The sequence below is a fragment of the Neofelis nebulosa genome, chromosome 5 (assembly GCF_028018385.1).
Source record: "Neofelis nebulosa isolate mNeoNeb1 chromosome 5, mNeoNeb1.pri, whole genome shotgun sequence".
NCBI lineage: Eukaryota > Metazoa > Chordata > Mammalia > Carnivora > Felidae > Neofelis > Neofelis nebulosa.
This window is the reverse complement of record NC_080786.1, coordinates 26,994,303-27,013,043: the sequence shown is the minus strand read 5'-3', so window position 1 is coordinate 27,013,043 and position 18,741 is coordinate 26,994,303. Positions and strand designations below refer to the sequence as shown.

Below are 18,741 nucleotides of genomic sequence, written 5' to 3'. Positions count from 1 at the left end.
GGTCTATTCAGATTTTCTGTTTCTTTTTGAGTCAGCTTTGATAATCTGTATCTTTCCAGGAATCTGTCCATTTAATTTAGGTTATCTAATTTGTTGGCATATAGTTGTTCAAAATATAGTTCTTTTTCATTTCTGTAAGGTTGGTAGTATGTTCCCCCCCCTTTTTTTTTGCCTGATTTTAGTAGTTTGAGATATTAGTCTTCTTTGGAAGAGTTTGTCAATTTTGTTGAGCTTTTCAAAGCACCAACCTTTGACTTTGTTGGTGTTCTCCATTGTTTTTTATTCTCTGTTTCACAAATTTCTGTGCCAAAGTATTTATTATTCCTTTCCTTCTGTTTGCTTTGGTTAGTTTAATTTTCTTGTTTCTTAAGGTTAGGTTATTGTTTTGCTGTCTTTTTTACCATAGGTGTTTATAGCTGCATATTTCCTCTAAATACTGTTTTATTGCATCCTGTATGGTTTTGTTTTTGTTTTTTTTTTTTTTTTTTGAATTCAAGTTAGTTAACATACAGTGTAGTCTTGGCTTCAGGAGTAGAACCCAGTGATTCATCTCTTACATATGACACCTGGTGCTCATCTCAAAAAATGCCCTCCTTAATGCCCATCACCCATTTAGCCCATCCCCCCACCCACCTCCCCTCCAGCAACCTTCAATTTGTTCTCTGTATTTAAGAGTCTCTTATGGTTTGCCTCCCTCTGTTTTTATCTTATTTTACCTTCCCTTTATGTTCATCTGTTGTTTCTCAAATTCCACATGAGTGAAATCATATGACACCTGTCTTTCTCTGACTGGTTTATTTTGCTTAGTATAATACTCTGTAGTTCCATCCACGTTGTGCAAATGGCAAGATTTCATTCTTTTTGATCAAGTAGTATTCCATTGGGTGTGTGTGTGTGTGTGTGTGTGTGTGTGTGTGTATAAATATACACACCACATCTTCTTTATCCAGTGGACATTTGGGTTCTGTCCATATTTGGCTATTGTTGATAGCACTGCTATAAACTTTGGGGTGCATGTGCCTCTTTGAATCAGCATTTTTTAATCTTTTGGGTAAATGTCTAGTAATTCAATTGTAATTAATTAAAAAATTAATGTTTTTAACTTTTTTGAGGAACCTCCATACTGTTTTCCAGAGTGGCTGCACCAGTTTGCATTCCTACCAGCAGTGCAAAAGAGTTCCCCTTTCTCCGCATCCTCACCAACATCTGTTCTTTACTGAGTTGTTAATTTCATTCTATATGTTTATGTTGTGTTTTCATTTTCATTAATCCAAAGTATTTTTCTAATTTCCCTTTGATTCATTGGTTATTTAGGAATGTGTTAATTTCTACAGAGTTTTGAATTTTTCAGGCTTTCTTCTGTTACTGATTTTTTATCTCATTCCATTGTCATTTGAAGGACATGATTTGTATGATTTCAGTCCTTTAAAACTTACTGAGGCTTGTTTTATGACCTAGCATATAGTCTAATCTGGACTATATTAGACACACTTCCATGTGTCCCTGAGAAGAATTTGTATTCTGCTGTTGTGAGATATTCTTTTGATGTCTGTGTTAGATCCCATTGGTTTGTTAGTGTTGGTCTGGTCTTCTATTTTCCTTCTTGCTTGTGGTGTTTTTAATAGCTATTTTAAGTCTTTTATTCTGAATCTTGACACTGTACAGGAAAAAATTAGAAATTTATTGAGTGTTTATTATGTATCAGGAACTGTTTTAGTTCCTGGAAATTTTTTAGTGAGCAAAATAGACAAAAATCCCTTCCTCATGGAGTTTACATTCTAGTGGGTATACAGACAATAAAGAAAATAAATAAGTAATATATTTAATTTATCAGTTGGTACTGTGGGGAGAAACAGGGAAAGGGAAAAGGGAACGTGTCAGGCAAGAAGTATGGAGTAGTTTATGTACTGCTAATCTCCTAAATGACATTTGATGAGAGATCTGAAGGAAGAGGAGGTGTAAGCCAGGTGGATTTTTGGGGGAGTAGCATTCCAGGCAGAGGGACCAGCAAATGCAGAGTTTGTGAGCTAAGGTTATTTAAGGATATCTTTCAGGCTCGTGAAATGCAGTCATATGATTCAGTGAAACTGCTTTGTCCTTTTGGGAAGGTAGATACATTTTTTTTTTTTATTACTTGTTTGAAGATTATGTAAGTGCAAAATGATTGGGTTCTCTTTCTCCCTTTCTAGTCTTGGAGCTGTACTTTGTAGCACTCTTCTCATGTCTGTTCACTAGTTTATTTTATGTCTCTCTTCCTAGAATGAAAGCTTCATGAGGGCAAGGATTTTATCTGTTATATGCACTGCTAGTGTATAGCAGACACTTAATAACTTTTTGTTTGAGGTGAAAAAATGAGTGGTCAGATATGACTTCTCAGTTCCTTCTGAACTTAATGTCTGCAAGTCCATACTTTAAAAAAACATTGTATTCCTTGTGGCTTGTACTCTGTCTCTAAGTATATGTGTGTATAATATACCAACGTATTCATTTTAAATGAGAGAGCTAGGAAGTAATTTTATTTTATTTTTTTTTAAGGCCGAGAAAAATTCTGTGGGCTTCTTTTGACTTGAAACTTTTAGAACTGATACCAGGCAGTAGACATTTTCCCTGTCTTACTTGACTATAGTTGTATATTGCATTAAAATTTTTAATTCAGTTTACTTTGAGTTTGGCATTTTGAGTTTTACAAATATTCTGAATTCTTGATCTGTATTACAGATATCTTGCATTGCATTTTTAATGGAATTGTATCTGCTGTTTTTCAGGTTGTGTTATAGCTGAGCTTTTTACAGAAGGTGTACCGCTGTTTGATCTTTCTCAACTTCTGGCTTACAGAAACGGACAATTTTTCCCGGAACAAGTACTAAATAAAATTGAAGATCGCAGTATCAGAGAATTGGTAACTATGTAACAAGTATTCTCCATTAAGTTTTAATAGAATTATGTTCTCACTTTTGCATTAGATAGCTCTCTGGAGTTTTATGAATTTGGAGCAAAGCAATAAAGCATAGACTATTATGAATAGCCTATTGTTTTTTTTTTTAATGTTTCTTTGTTTTTGAGAGTGAGAGAGAACACAAGCAAGGGAAGGGTAGAGAGAGAGAGGGAAACACAGAATCCAAAGCAGGCTCCAGGCTCTGAGCTGTCAGCACAGAGCCCGGTGCGGGGCTCGAACTCACGGACTTTGAGATCATGACCTGAACCAAAGGTGGATGTTTAACCAACTGAGCCACCCAGGCACCCCTGCCAAACAGCCTATTTTTGTTTGTTAGGGGGAAATGTATAATATTTTTCTCTTTTTTAGGCATAGAGCTCATTTGGCTTTTATTTTATTTTATTTTATTTTATTTTATTTTATCTTAATTTTATTTATTTTAAAGTTTATTTATTTATTTTGAGAGAGTCAGAAACAGAGCAAGTGGGGAGAGGCAGAGAGAGAGGGGGAGAGAGGGAATCCCAAGCAGGCTCAATGCTGCTAGCACAGAGCCTGAGGTGGGGCTCGAACTCACGAAACTGTGAGATCATGACCTGAGCCGAAACTGAGTCAGATGCCTAACCGATTGAGCCACCCAGGTGCCCCAGAGCTCATGTGGCTAATTTCATATGTATATAAACACACATAATTTTCTACATACACACACGTCTATAGCTCTGCTTTGGATTGATTTGGAAGGAGGTGCCTGGGGGTTAGAGATGTTGTCTAGGATAGAACTTGCTAGTAAGAAATGAAGAAGGCATATATCTAAAATGAAAGAGACAGGAAACATCAACTTGAATATAATGCAGTAGGATAACGCCATTTCATATAGAAGCACCTAGCTTGGTATGCCTCCCTTGACCCTCAAGGCTGTTCTGGAAGGTAAAGCTATAGAATCACTACTTAGTATAGCAGAACAGATACGAGGACTTCTGTGGGAGGTTACATAAACTGTTTATCCACCTTAACTGTTTGAGGGGATCTTTATTACATCAGTACAGTAACTGAGGCTTGTGATGATGACTCTCGGTCATGGAAAGTTCATAGTATATTTAAAATATTCTATAGTAAGGTAGGGGATATAGAATACATTTTAATTTCTCTTACAAATGGCAAGTATGAAAAATAAGATGTTTTAAAGGAAGCCAGTTTAGCTCATTTTCATTGAAAACTGCCCTGGCTGTTCTGTCTTTGGGTACGTCACTCATCTGTCATGTTACATTGGCTAAGTGACTTCCTGAATTTGGGCCTATGTTTTCTTAACTGTGAAAGGAGTGAATTTGGCTAATCTTTAAGGCTTAATCTGAATGTGAAAGGAATTCTGTCAAGTCACTTTTCCTAATATTTATAGTGCATTTGATTCCCTGCAAGTTCAATGCTAGGTTCCTATTTACAAAGAAACAGAAAGCTCAAATAACTAGATATATTTTTATGGTATTTTGAGCATTTAAATAATGCCTGACTATGAGGGTCTAGGAAAAATAAAACTGTGCTCTCTGTATACTGAGAGAAAGTTATTTCTCTAAGACACCAGAAAACATATGATAAGCTCAAGTTAGGTATATCATTTCCCGTGTTTGTAGGATTTAACAGCTTTTTTATATTGCTTGAAAAGTTTGAATCACTTATTCCCTTTTTGACCAGAGTCTAGAGCTACACTGAAACCATATATTCCCTTGGACTTGTGGTATCAAGACTTTAAATCAGAACTCTGATATGTAAATAGATTTTAGTGGTTCTTTTATTCTTTTCAGATTGTATATAATTTTGTATGTAAAAATATTGTGTATACATTTTTTTTTCTAGAGAAAAACCCATTGTTTTTCTCAGATTCTCAGTGGTATTTCCTGCTCAGAAATGTTTTAAGAATCCTTGAGTTGTGGGCACCAATGTATTACTTCCCTGTCTTAATAAACAGGGAATGCTGAACAGGGTATATCTCCTCTGTGTGTCTGGGCCATCTGTAATACATTACTACATAGTTTCCTGTTGCTTGGTAGGATGGTTGTAGATCATATATTACAGTCAGGTTCTGAAAGTAGTTTGAAAGGCAAAGATGGTGAAGAGTCTGAATTACCTCAGAAATCAAATCCTTTATGTCATGTGTAAGTTGCCCTTGTAGCTGTCATCTGATTTAATCTGCTGTTCTCAAATCTGTTTTTTACTCCTTTTCTCTCCTTGGTGTAGGTAACTCAGATGATTCATCGTGAGCCAGATAAACGTTTAGGGGCAGAAGATTACCTAAAGCAGCAGCGTGGCAATGCCTTTCCTGAAATATTTTACACTTTCCTTCAGCCCTACATGGCCCAGTTTGCCAAGGAAACATTTCTTTCTGCCGATGAGCGCATTCTGGTTATACGGAAGGATTTGGGCAACATTATTCATAATCTCTGTGGACATGATCTGCCGGAAAAAGCAGAAGGAGAGCCTAAGGAAAATGGGCTGGTTATCTTGGTGTCTGTTATAACATCCTGTCTGCAGACCCTTAAATACTGCGATTCCAAACTTGCTGCTTTGGAACTTATTCTCCATTTGGCCCCAAGATTAAGTGTAGAAATTCTTTTGGACCGTATTACTCCATATCTTTTGCATTTTAGCAATGACTCTGTTCCTAGAGTGAGGGCTGAAGCCTTGAGGACATTGACCAAAGTTCTTGCCCTTGTCAAAGAGGTTCCTCGAAATGATGTCAATATCTATCCGGAATATATTCTGCCAGGCATAGCCCACTTAGCCCAAGATGATGCTACTATTGTTAGACTAGCCTATGCTGGTAAGAGTTTATTGTCCAAGAAATAGCCACTCATGTTTTTGAAGTTAGTGACTCTAATACGTCTTATTTCTCTGATTTCTTTGGGAATTCCAAGGGTGCATTGTGGTCCTTGAACTGTTTGTGTACAGTGTAATAATTTTTATAGCTGATCTCTTCCTGGGACTCAACTTTTGTGTGTATTCTTTTTTGATCAGAATTATCAAGTGAAAGTATCTTACGATTTTACTGGGTATACTACATTTAATTTGGAGTAAGACTAATGTTTACAAGTATGTGCTCTGATCTAGTGTCTTTAGGCCTTTATAAAATTTCTCTGAACAGATCTGCTAGTTTGAATATCAGCTTTAGGATACAGGTCTATTGCTGTTGCAAAAGACAAATTTTGCTGGATAATTTGATGTTGAAAGAACTTAGCCTGTTACTGAATTTTAAGGTCCTTTACTATAGTGCTTAATTAAGGTGTGTGACTTCTTTGTGATGAGGTTATAACACTCCCACATGGTTGTTTTTTTTTAAGTTTTTTGTAATGTTTATTTTATTTTTGAGAGAGAGCATGGCGGGGGAGGGATAGAGAGAGGGAGACACAGAATTTGAAGCAGGTCCCAGGCTCCGAGCTGTCAGCACAGAGCCCAGTGCAGGCCTTGAACTCACTGCGAGATCATGACCTGAGCCAAAGTCTGATGCTCAACCGACTGAGCCACCTAGGTGCCCCACACACCCACCTGTTTTACTTGTAATTCTTACTCATAAAATCAAGTGATATAGATTGATGTCTTTAGCTCCCCAGATTAATTTTGCATACTTTTTTTTTGAGTGGAATATGTCTCTGAAACATTAACATAATTTGTAGTTTATTTCTAATATCTGTTGGAAATCAGGGATTCTGTTTTGGTCTTTGTAAATAGTACATAATATGTGGTGATGATACTGTTACTTTTTTTGAAAGATACTAGGTTTATTAATTGTAGTCTTAGCCTGTCATTATCTTAATGGAAGATATGAAAAATGGTCTTTGGACTCTGGCCTTATCTCTAGGCACATCCACAAAGTGATTGGTGTTTGTTGAGTTTTTTTTTCCTATACGTATATTTTTATTTATATTTATCCATTGCCTATTATTTATGGTTTCTGGTTTCCATAGCTGTATGGGTATACATGTCAGGACTAAAAAATGCAGAATTTCTTTAATATACATATATTTTAGTTTATCATTTGTAACAGCGTATTTATAATTCATTTTGCAAATATAAATAATTGAACTACATAGAATTAAATAAAAATGTATAAGTTTTAAAAACAAGTTATATCTTTCTTTAGCGTTTTGTGACCTACTGTTGGTCTTAGTTTGTTCTCAGTTGTGTTAAATAGTTAAGGTTCTGATGTGTAGGTGCTATATTAACATAGTGACAGTCAGTTACTAATAGTGATAGCATAAAAATAATAGTTACTATTTATTAAAAACCCTGTGTGTCAGAGCATCTACTGCTCAAGGTTGCAAGGATTGGTTGCAAGAGATATATAGATTTTAAGGTAGAGTCCAGATTCTAAGATACATGGGTTTTAAGAGTGTAAGATTTATATATCTCTTGCAACTAACCCTTGCAACCACCTTGAACAATAGATGTTATATTACTTTCATTTTACAAGTGAGGAAATTGGGAATGGAAGAGGCTAAATAATATGACCTAAATGTATCTGGTCTCATTCCTTCTCAGTTCTCAGAGCTGCTGGTCTGTACCTTGATTCTGAAGCAGCTCTGCTTTTCTTTGGTCTTCTGGTTCTTTATAGTGGGAGTCCATGGTAACCCAGGGTCAGTGCTGGTACCTTGCAGTGTTCCTTCATCATGGCTTAGTACATGATAAAATTGCCTTTTTTTTTTTTTTTTTTTCCAGTAGAGCCAGAAATCTATTTGAACTTGAATGGGCAAATATAATTAAACCACACATGTCAGTAATTATAAAATTTTTAAATAAATTTTTGAATTCCTTTCACAGTATTCTTTTAAAATTCAGAAGTGGTATAGATTTGTATTTTGTGTGAACTTTGAAGTGTGTTGTGTCTTAGATGGGGAAATAGGCATAGATATACTAAGGTTTTAGAAGTGCCCAGGAAAGTAAGAGACTTTTCCTAATAAAGATACGTTCATTAAAGTGGGGACATTTCATCTAGGATTTTGACATTTTATCAGAGGATGACCCAGATTCTCCCATCTTTAGGGTAATGGCCCAGATTCTCCTATCTTTAGGCATTGCGCGGTATTCACATCTTGGGTATTTAGAGGTAAATTTTTGTTCTATTCAGAACAATGTTGAAACTGGTGGGGGTGGGGAGCGGGACTCTAAGATGAGGGTGATCACTGCATTTGACACACTTACAATGTCAACTCTTGTGAGATGCACCTCGCTTGTAGTAATGTTAAAAATTAAGGAAGAATTGAATAAGATAGTTAAGCTTTATGTTCAGTGGCATTTACTGCTAAGAAAGAAGAGAGTGCAGTTGTTGGTTGGTGTGATCATATGTTAAGCACGAAATGGGGGCACCTGGGTGGTGGCTCATTCGGTTAAACATCTGACTCTTGATCTCAGCTCAGGTCTTGATCTCAGGGTTGTGAGTTCAAGCCCTGTGTTGGGCTCTACGCTGGGCCTGGAGCCTACTTAAAAAAAAAAAAAAAAAAAAAGGCACAAAATTGGAAGAGGAAGAAGGATGGGGCACAGGCATAAATAAAAAATGGAAGGGAGAGGAGTTTTATGATTTTTACTTATATCAAGACAGGAAGGAAAAGTTAAACATTATAAGGATTTGAGATTATAATAATAAATTTCTCTCTTAATATAGAAAACATAGCTCTGCTGGCAGAAACAGCTTTGAGATTCCTGGAATTAGTACAGTTAAAAAATCTCAATATGGAAAATGACCCAAATAGTGAAGAAATAGATGAAGTTACACATCCCAATGGAAATTATGACACAGGTAGTATGACTTTCTTTTCCAGACTTCTTATTTATAATGAATTACTAATGTGGAGTTGTAAGAAACTATCATAATTTTCATGTAAGGTGAAAGAATACCATATATGTAGGTGGCAAAGATCCCTGGTGTCTGATTGTCCTATTCTCATACAGTGTTATCTAACCAGAAAATGATCAGTTTGTTGTTTTTCAGCTACAATTGATTTGTGTCAATGGTAAAACTAGCCGAATCGTATAATTCTTAAAAGATGAAAGAAAAACATTGAAAACATCATAGCTAAAGAATTTAAACCTTTTCTCTGTATGTTAGCATACCTTGAGTATTCTCAAATCATGAACTGTGTTTATGTGTTTATGTCATACTATCTCTGATTTGTGTATCAAAACCCACATCTTTTACTTTAAATGAACAGATGTGATGGTAAACTCTTGGAGGTCAAAGTTCATCTTAAGTTCTTTATATACATACAGCTTTTAGCAGGCTTTTAGTTAATGTTTATTGAGTTAAAGATTTAGAAGTAAAATAATACACTTAGTTCTAGTATGTTTCTGGTTCACAAAAGCTAGAGAAATCGAGTTTTGAGGTTTTTATGCTATAGATGATGGTAATGGCTCTGTTACTTGTTAGAATGGCGTCATTTTTAGACAGCATATATTATCTGCAGTTGAAGGCAATGGAATAATTTTGAACTTACAGAAGGTGTATCAGAAAGGAAATCTCCACTTTTTTCATGGAATTACTTAGAAAATAATACTGTCCTACATTCTATAACCCTGTAATTGGACCTTTATAGATAAGGGAGTTAGGTGTTAAACCTTTTTGGGAGTTAATCTAAAGTTTGTCTTAATGTGAACATAGTATTTTGCATATCAGACCACCACATCCCTTAGCTGCACCAGGAGTGGCCTCTGTCCTCATTCATTTAGCTAAGGGATAATTGTTAAACTATAAGCTCTACATCAGGAAATTGTGTATCAGGCAATTGTGTGCTTGCTCTAAACACTAGAAATACACAGTGGTGAATAAGACAGAAAAGATCCTCTTGTTGAGCTTACATTTTAGAAGAAAAGGAAAAGGGGGAGGGTGAGTTGGAGAAGAAGGTGGTGGCCAGATCATGTAAAGCCTTGGCAGGATTTGCAGTGTATTTTCTGCTTTCTAAAATAAATAAACTGACCTTAAAAATGCTTCTAAAAGTATTAATTTGTACCATCAGATTATATCCTTAACCAGTCTGGTATTTGGAAGTCCTTGGTTAAGTTAACTTTATTGGTGGCAGTATGATCTTTTTCATGCTTTCCCATAGTTTTCTCCTTGAGCCTTAAAAATAGGCATGTTTCATTAGTGAGATGGTAACCGTGCTTGTGGCATCTGCTTATCAGATGTTGTTCTTCAGTTTATATTTCGGTTTCCCATCTATCCTTCAGAGCTTTGAATAGTGGAAACATATAGTGATTATAGACTTTTTATGGTGGCTTCTGTTAATCGTTCTGTTTCTCCAAGGAGTAAGAAAGAAGACTAGGTCTGTATCTTGGGGGAAAAAAATGAATCCTATCTTTACTTTTTTTTTTTTTTTTTTTAGAGCTGCAAGCCTTACATGAAATGGTCCAGCAGAAAGTTGTCACTTTGCTAAGTGACCCTGAAAATATTGTGAAACAAACCTTAATGGAAAATGGAATAACACGGCTGTGCGTATTCTTTGGACGTCAGAAAGCCAATGATGTTTTATTGTCGCACATGATCACTTTCCTAAATGATAAGAATGATTGGCATCTGCGTGGAGCTTTTTTTGATAGCATAGTTGGTATGTTTTTCCATTTGTTTTAAAATACATCTTTAAGATTTTGAATTATTCTCTCAAACAGTACTTCCATGAGGTCTGAGAGATAGGTGACAATACTACCAAATTTCATTAATAATGAGATGAGCTCCTAGTGTGTCTGTCTTTATGCTGCTTTTGGATAATGAAAGTCTTAGCTGATCAAGGGATTGGTTAATTGAACTGTGATATGTTCATATGAAGGAATACTATGTGGTTATTAAAAACTGTTTTAAAAGAATATTTGGGTGGCTCAGTCGGTTGAATGTCCCACTTCAACTCAGGTCATGATCTCATGGTTCATGGGTTCGAGCCCTGTATTGGGCTTGCTGATGTCAGCCTGTCGGTGCGGAGCCTGCTTTGGATCATCTGTTCCCCTTCCTCTCTGCCCCTCCCCTGCTTGTATGTATGTTCTCTTTCTTTCTCTCTCTTTCTCTCTCTCTCTCTCTCTCTCTCTCTCTCTCTCAAAAAAATAATAATAAATAAAAGAATAATGACTGGGAAAGTACCATTGAAATACTATTAAAGTGACTGAAGTAGGTTCTAGAAGGTAACAATAACAAATCATATGTTTATAAAGAGGTCTGGAATATACTAAGATTTGTATAGTAATTATCTCTGAGGCTGGGATTGTAGGTGAATATTTTCTTTATGTTTTCTGTATTTATCAAGTTTTTTACAGTAAACGTGCATTAGAAAATAACTGTTGCAATCCGAAAATAAGTTAAGATACAAGTATGATTGAATATCAATTAAAAAAACCAATTTATTTATTTATTTATTTTTAAAAGTTTATTTTTGAGAGAGAGAGAGCAAGCATAAGCGGGGAGGCAGAGGGAGACACAGAATCTAAAGCAGGCTCCAGGCTCTGAGCTGTCAGCACAGAGCCTGACATAGGGTTTGAACTCACAAACCATGAGATCATGACCTGAACCGAAGTCTGATGCTTTGCTGACTGAGCCACCCAGGTGCCCTGAAAGTCAGTTTAATTAGGAAAAAAATTAAAGCTTGCATGCTATGCTTTGTGTAAACTGAAAATGTATGAAAAATTATGTAGTTTTTTTCACTTTTTTCAAAGTCTACAATTTTTGATTTTTAGATTTATCTGCAGAAGAGAGACATTTTGTATTAGACCTACATGGCTCCAATTACATTTAGATTCAAAGTTAGGAAAAAAAATGGACCTTACTTATGTTGAATAGATTGTCATGTTTGATCCAAGATTTAATATTTTTCTTTTTGAATAATAACTGATCACTTTCTACCCATTTGTACTGACCTTTTCAATTTTATATTTGGTCAGTTATAAAATTGTGTGTGTGTGTGTGTGTGTGTGTGTGTGTAGTTACATCTGTACCATACGTTGACTATATGCCCTATACTGTACCTTTTATCCCAGTGACTTGTTCATTCATAACTGGAAGCCTGTATCTCCCACTGCCCTTCACCCATTTACCCATTACCCCATCCTACATCGCCTCTAGCAACCATGAGTTTGTTCTCTGTATTTATGGGCCTGTTTCTGCTTTTTATTTGTTTTTTAGTTTGTTTTTTGGATTCCACATATTAGTCAAATCATATGGTATTTGTCTTTCTCTGACTTATTTAGCTTGATACCCTCTAGTCTTCCATGTTGTTGCAAATGACACTATCTCATTCTTTTTTGTGGCTGAGTCATAGTCCATTGTGTGTATGTATGGGTGTGTGTGTATATATATATATATTCTTTTTTGCCTCTTGTTTTTGCCTTATATATATATATATATATACACACACACACATATATATTTACATGTATATATATATATATATATACACACATATATTTGTACACACACACATACATACATACATACACACACACACACCACCCTTTATCTGTTTATCTATTGACAGACACTTGGGTTGCTTCCATATCTTGGCTGTTGTAAATAATGCTGCAATAAAGACAGGGATGCATATATCTTTTCAAGTTAGTGTTTTTAGTTTCTTTAGGTAACTACCCAGTAGTGGAATTACTGGATCATATAGTATTTCTCTTTTTAATTTTTTTTTTTTTTTTTAATTTTTTTTTTTTCAACGTTTTTTATTTATTTTTGGGACAGAGAGAGAGACAGAGCATGAACGGGGGAGGGGCAGAGAGAGAGGGAGACACAGAATCGGAGACAGGCTCCAGGCTCCGAGCCATCGGCCCAGAGCCCGACGCGGGGCTCGAACTCACGGACCGCGAGATCGTGACCTGGCTGAAGTCGGACGCTTAACCGACTGCGCCACCCAGGCGCCCCTCTCTTTTTAATTTTTTAAAAAACCTCTATACTGGGTTCTGCAGTGGCTGCACCAATTTACATTTCCACCAACAGTGCACAAAGATTCCTTTTTTTTCACATCCTTACCAATACTTGTTGTTTCTTGTCTTTTTGATTCTGACCATTTTGACAGGTGTAAGGTGAGAGCTCATTGTGGTTTTGGTTTGAATTTCCCTGATGCTTAGTGATGTTGAACGTCTTTTCATGTATCTGTTAGCCATCTGTATGTCTTCTTTGGTAAAATTTCTCTTCAGGTCCTCTGCCTGTTTTGTAATTGGATAGTTTGTCTTTTTGGTGTTGAGTTGTGTAAGTTCTTTATATATTTGGATACTAACCTCTTACCTGATATATCATTTGCAGATATTTTTTCCCATGCAGTAGGTTGTCGTTTTGTTTTGTTAATGGTTTTTTCTACTGTTTTGTATTAGTTCATAGATTCATCTCAGTCTTGCATCTTGGATTCATCTAACTGTTCCTACTATACTTGGCTTCTCAAATCTTTCTGTCTTTCTTGCCTTCTTTTTTCGTCTTATTTTTATTTCTTTTCTTTCTGGAAAAGATGGTGCTTAGAACTGCCATCTGTTGATCAATTCATATGTGCTTTGAATCATGCCTTTATGTTATTTTTTTATTTTAAAATAATTTTTATTTTTATTTGGTTTATAAAAGTAATACATGCTTTCTATAGAAAATTTGGAAAATACAGAAGCCAAGAAGGAAACAAATCACTTCTAATATTACAACCCATTATGACCTCTGTTTATGTTTTGGTGTTTTATTCCTGTAGGGTTTTTTTTTTTTTTTTTTTTTTTCTGTTTCCATCCCATTTTTGCCATTTTGTTATGTATGTAATGAGGCACTATTGTGTACCTGGTAAGAGTAGCCACTTTGGAGCCAGCCTGTGGGGTTCATATTCTGTCTTTGTCATTTATTAGTTGTGGTTCTTGGGGGAAATCATTTAGTCTCTTTTTTGCCTTACTTTTCCTATTTGTAAAATGGGAATAGTAATGGTACCTATGTGTCGTGAAGATAAAATGAATTAACATATAATTGTACTGGGCACATAAGTACTATGTATATATTATATTACTTTTTACTCTTATTATTTCTTAATTTTTCTGGTAACATATATTCTAAGCATTTTCTCATGTCATTAAAATTTTTTTAAACCATAATTTAATAGATTAAAATATTCCATCATATTGTTTTACCAAAGTTTATTGCTTTTGGATATTTAAATTATTTTCATTTTTTCCCATCATATGTAGATAATATTTTACGTAAATATTTACTTCTGATTTATTTTCTCAGGATAGAAGTCTGAAATTTTAATTAATGGGTTAAATTGTGCTCGCTTCGGCAGCACATATATTAATTAATGGGTTAAAGAATATGAATACATTTTTTAAACTCTTGACACATTTTAATAAGCTTTTCAAAAAAAGTTATGTCATTTTCCATTCTGGTCAGCATTGTTTGACCATACTACATACCCTTCAGCATGGAATAAGCTTTAGTTAATCTTTGCCTATTGGTACGGTAAAATAACTTGTTTTGATATCTATTTCTTTGCTTATCAGTGGAGGTGAAAAATTTTCTCATGTTGATTACTCATTTGTACTTCTATTAATTTTTTATTTATTTTGGCTCATTTATTTTCCCTGATGGCTTTATGCCTTTCTTGTTGATGTTTTTGAACCTTTCATAGATGTATATTAAAAACATTAACTTTTAATCATTGGCAAATACTTTTCCCAAGTAACTTGTTAGGTTAATAATCTGTTGGCTGCACATCTTTTTTTATAATGCTTTATTTTTCACACTTAACAGTTTAATTGATCTTTATTTTGGTCTGTGGTATGAGGTGAAATCTAATTTTCCTCAGATAAATAATCAGTTTTCCTGACACTATTTATTAAACATTTCATTTCTTTCCTATTGATTTATGAAGCTTATATTATCAACTGTTGCACACTTATGTCTTTTAGTTTTAGTTTTCTGGGTATTTGTTCTATTCCCTTGATTTCTCATTTCTGTACTCAATATCATACACTTATATTTTAATTATATCCTATTTAATTATAATTTAATTGTTTAATTTAATAATGTTCTACTTATTTTAATTATATTTATAAACAACTTTAGTATCTGGTAGGATAAGTTCTCAAGATGTCAGTCTTAATTTTCAAAATATTCTGAGTTATTTTGGCTTATTATACATTTCAGTTTATAAAGTTCCTAAATATAACTCACTGGAATTTTAGGTAGTATTTTTCCTTTTATTAAAGAAAAAATAGCTTTTTAAAGTTTTTTTTTTAAATCTTATTTATTTTTTGAGAGAGAGAAAGACAGCCCCAAGTAGGATCTGTGCTGTCAGCATGGAACCTAATGTGGAGCCCAAACTCACGAACCATGAGATCTTGACCTGAGCCAAAATCCAGAGTTGGACCCTAAACTGAGTGAGCCACCCTGGCACCCCAAGAAAAAATTTCTATAATTACTTTTTCAATTATAGGAGAAATAGGTTTTTGTAAATTATTTAAAATCTGTAAAGTAATGTATAAAAAACAATGGTTGCATTTTCCAGAGGGATCTACTCTGGATTTTATTTTTGGTTTGATATCTTCACATTGTTGATTGCTGTATCTAATATTTTTATACTGCTTTTAAGAATTTTTGACATTAAAAAAATAGAAAAGAATTCTTGACTTTAGACTTTGTCTCTTGATTTTTTTCTGTGCCGCATGAAGATTTAACTCATATCATGCCCTGATCCCTCTTCCCCTCTGTTTTTGAGATGTAGATCACTATTTTCAGTGCTTTAGTTTTTCGTGTGCTATTTTTATAACTTTAAATAATTAAACCTACTTCTTACTGATCTTCTTCCCATTTGGACTATAAGGAGATGAGTGCCCCTTTCTTTCTGTCTCTCCTTTTCTTTGTTGGTTGGATATTTCAACCAGTTATTAGTTGACAGTTCAACTAACAAATATAGTGTTACAGTTGATAATATTTACATTTTCTTCTGTAGTCAGAATAAAGTCTTCTGCTTTGTACAGACTGATTCTGAAAATTCAAAGCTAAATTTACATGATTATAAATATGTAAATTTTATGGACTTTAGAGCCAAGTAATGTACTATATTTATATTTGCTTTCCTATAGTTCCAATGCCACAACTCCTTTATCACTTGAGAATGTTTACAGTGTCATCAATAGATTTTCCTTTATGTCTTCAGATTATTAAGGACATTATACATTTTAATTTACTTTTTATTTACACCATGATTTCTTGAAGAATTTTTTGTGCTGGAGTTTCAGATTCCTTTGTTTTCCTTTTTGAGAGAAGTAATACTTCTTCACTTTGTCTATAATATCAAACTTCTTTCTTACCAATTTTATCTGTTGCTTGTAATCTATTCCATTCTTCTATTTTTAAAATTTCTTTTTAATGTTTGTTTATTTTGAGAGAGAGAGAGAGAAAGAGAGAGAGCATGTGGGGGAGGGGCGGGGTGGGGAGAGAAAGAATCCCAAGCAGACTCCGTGCTGCTAGCATGGAGCCTGATACGGGGCTTGATTCCACAAACCATAAATGAGATCATCACCTGAGCCAGTATCAACAGTCAGACACTTAACTGAATGAGCCACCCAGGCACTCCTATTCCATTTTTCTTTTTGATAACATTTTTGAAATGTATTGGCTTTTAGTTCTAATTTGGCTGATTGGTTTCTGAATCCTTGCTAGCAATTATCAGTTTTTCCCCTTGAATTCCTAGGTTCTATCTGCCATTTTGTATATTCTGCATTTTCTTTATTTTGCTGAAGTACATCCTCAAGAAGCTTTCTTAGGAAGGGTTGCATGGGAAGTTAACCTGGGTATTCCTTGCATGTTGCAAAATAACTTATTTTTGTTCTCTTATTTTACTGGCAGTTTAAGTGTAAAATTTATTTCATAACTTTGGAGGTCTTGCTCTGTTGTGTTCTAGCTTCTGTTGTTAAATATTGTTTCATGAAGATCGTTTTCATTGTTTCTCCTTCCTTTTTAGGGGACGCGTTTGTCTTTCTTTAAGTTCATAAGATCTTTTTTTTTCCCTTGGTGTTCCAGCATTTCTTGGTGATTTGCTTTCGTGTGGATCTTTTTCATTTATTGTGCTGAGTAGGATGTACGATGTGCTCTTCTGGATTGTTGCTCAATGTATTTGGGTTTTGATTAGTTTTATTGTTTAACTTAATGGTATTTAACTTAATAGTATTCTACACCATCAGATGTAGAATAATCATGTAATGTTGCTTCTCTTTTTCAGGTGTTGCTGCCTATGTTGGTTGGCAAAGCTCCTCAATTCTCAAACCCCTGTTACAACAAGGTCTTAGTGATGCTGAGGAATTTGTTATTGTTAAAGCTCTTAATGCCCTTACCTGTATGTGCCAGTTAGGGCTACTACAAAAACCCCATGTCTATGAATTCGCCAGTGATATTGGTAAGTGTCTGTTTCCCAAAATTAGAAGGAGAAAATTAGGATGTTTTAAGAGAAATAAGTGATAGAGCATTGTAAAAGTTCTAGGAAATATAGAGTCAGGTTTTCAGTTTTATTGGCCCGTGTGTGTGTGTGCATGAGCACTTGTGTTTGCATGTTTATGCATGCATGCTTCCCATATATGTTAGAAACAGGCAGGCAAACAAACAGGATCATTTGGTCTCCTAGCCCATCTTGGGAAATATCTCTTTGTTTTTATCTGTAGTTAAGTATTTAACTTGAAAAATAAATTTTTTGTTTTGTTTTGTTTAACATGATGTAGATAAAGTCCTTAACTGCTCTGAAGAGTCAACTTATTTTTTGAACACTTGACCACTAGTTAAGTTGAAATTGAATGTACAGGATTGTCTAGGACATCTCTCATCGCACTGATTGCCAGTTAAGAATTCATAGTGTTCAAGTTACTACTGTTAATAATTTTATTTATTTATTCATTCATTTATTTATGAGAGATGGCGCAAGTGAGTGAGGGCAGAGAGCGAGAGAGGGAGAGAGAGAGAGACACGTAGGGTTCACTTGGAACAGAGCACAAGCTAACCTGAAGTGGGTCTCGAGCTCACCAGAAGCAGGGCACGAACTCACAAATCATGAGATCATGATCTGAGCCAATGTCAGATGCTTAACTAACTGAGCCACCTAGGCACCCCACTGTATAATTTTATTAACCAATGAAAAGAATTAATGTTTGGTTTTTTATAGCATTTATCTGTTTCCCTCAACTTAAAATTCAGAATAAGGGCAAACAAATAAACATCATACATACTAAAATTAAGAATGTTTGGAACTTTTAGTCTTCTTATTACATTTTAAGAAAGTAAGCAGTGTAAGATATCTCTGTCCTAAGAGGACATGGAATCTTGGAAAATTGCCTTTTTTGGATAAAATGTTTAATTGCTGTTGAATGTTTTGCTAAGGAAAAATCACTAGAAAGCCAAAATTGGTCGGTTATAGGTTATTCTTAAGGCAATCCTCAGAAAAAAAGACAAAGGAGTTAGTATTTATTTTGACTGTTGAGACGATAGGTAGTAGCTAGTAGAAATGCATAAAATTTCTGGAAAATATAAAGGCATGACTGTAGCTTTTTAAAAAAAATTGTGACAAATTTAAGTATATGTAGGTTTCTTACTTTACACTCTAATATCTATAATTACTGTTCTTTTAGTTTTTAACCCTAATTTGGTTTGAATTTTTGATGATTATTGTAAAAATAATTATAAACTTAATAGAAATTGTTGAGTATTGGCACCACAATCATGATGAGAATCTCTATTACATTGAAATGTTAAGCTATAGAGTGCCATGTAGTATAAGGCAGATATAGAAAGCAGTGTTTCCATAATAATATTAAGTAGAAAATGTATTGTCTTA

At 34.5% G+C, this 18,741-nt stretch overlaps 1 protein-coding gene across 1 annotated transcript in view; it reads left to right on the top strand.

The window, feature by feature from the left end:
* The window catches only part of PIK3R4 (phosphoinositide-3-kinase regulatory subunit 4), a 72,709-nt gene that overhangs the window by 5,917 nt on the left and 48,051 nt on the right, over positions 1-18,741 (top strand). The window contains exons 2-6 of the mRNA XM_058729868.1: positions 2,766-2,899; positions 5,165-5,747; positions 8,583-8,717; positions 10,297-10,518; positions 17,143-17,316. Of these exons, the coding sequence (XP_058585851.1) occupies positions 2,766-2,899; positions 5,165-5,747; positions 8,583-8,717; positions 10,297-10,518; positions 17,143-17,316 (1,248 nt within the window). The remainder of the gene's footprint in view (positions 1-2,765; positions 2,900-5,164; positions 5,748-8,582; positions 8,718-10,296; positions 10,519-17,142; positions 17,317-18,741) is intronic.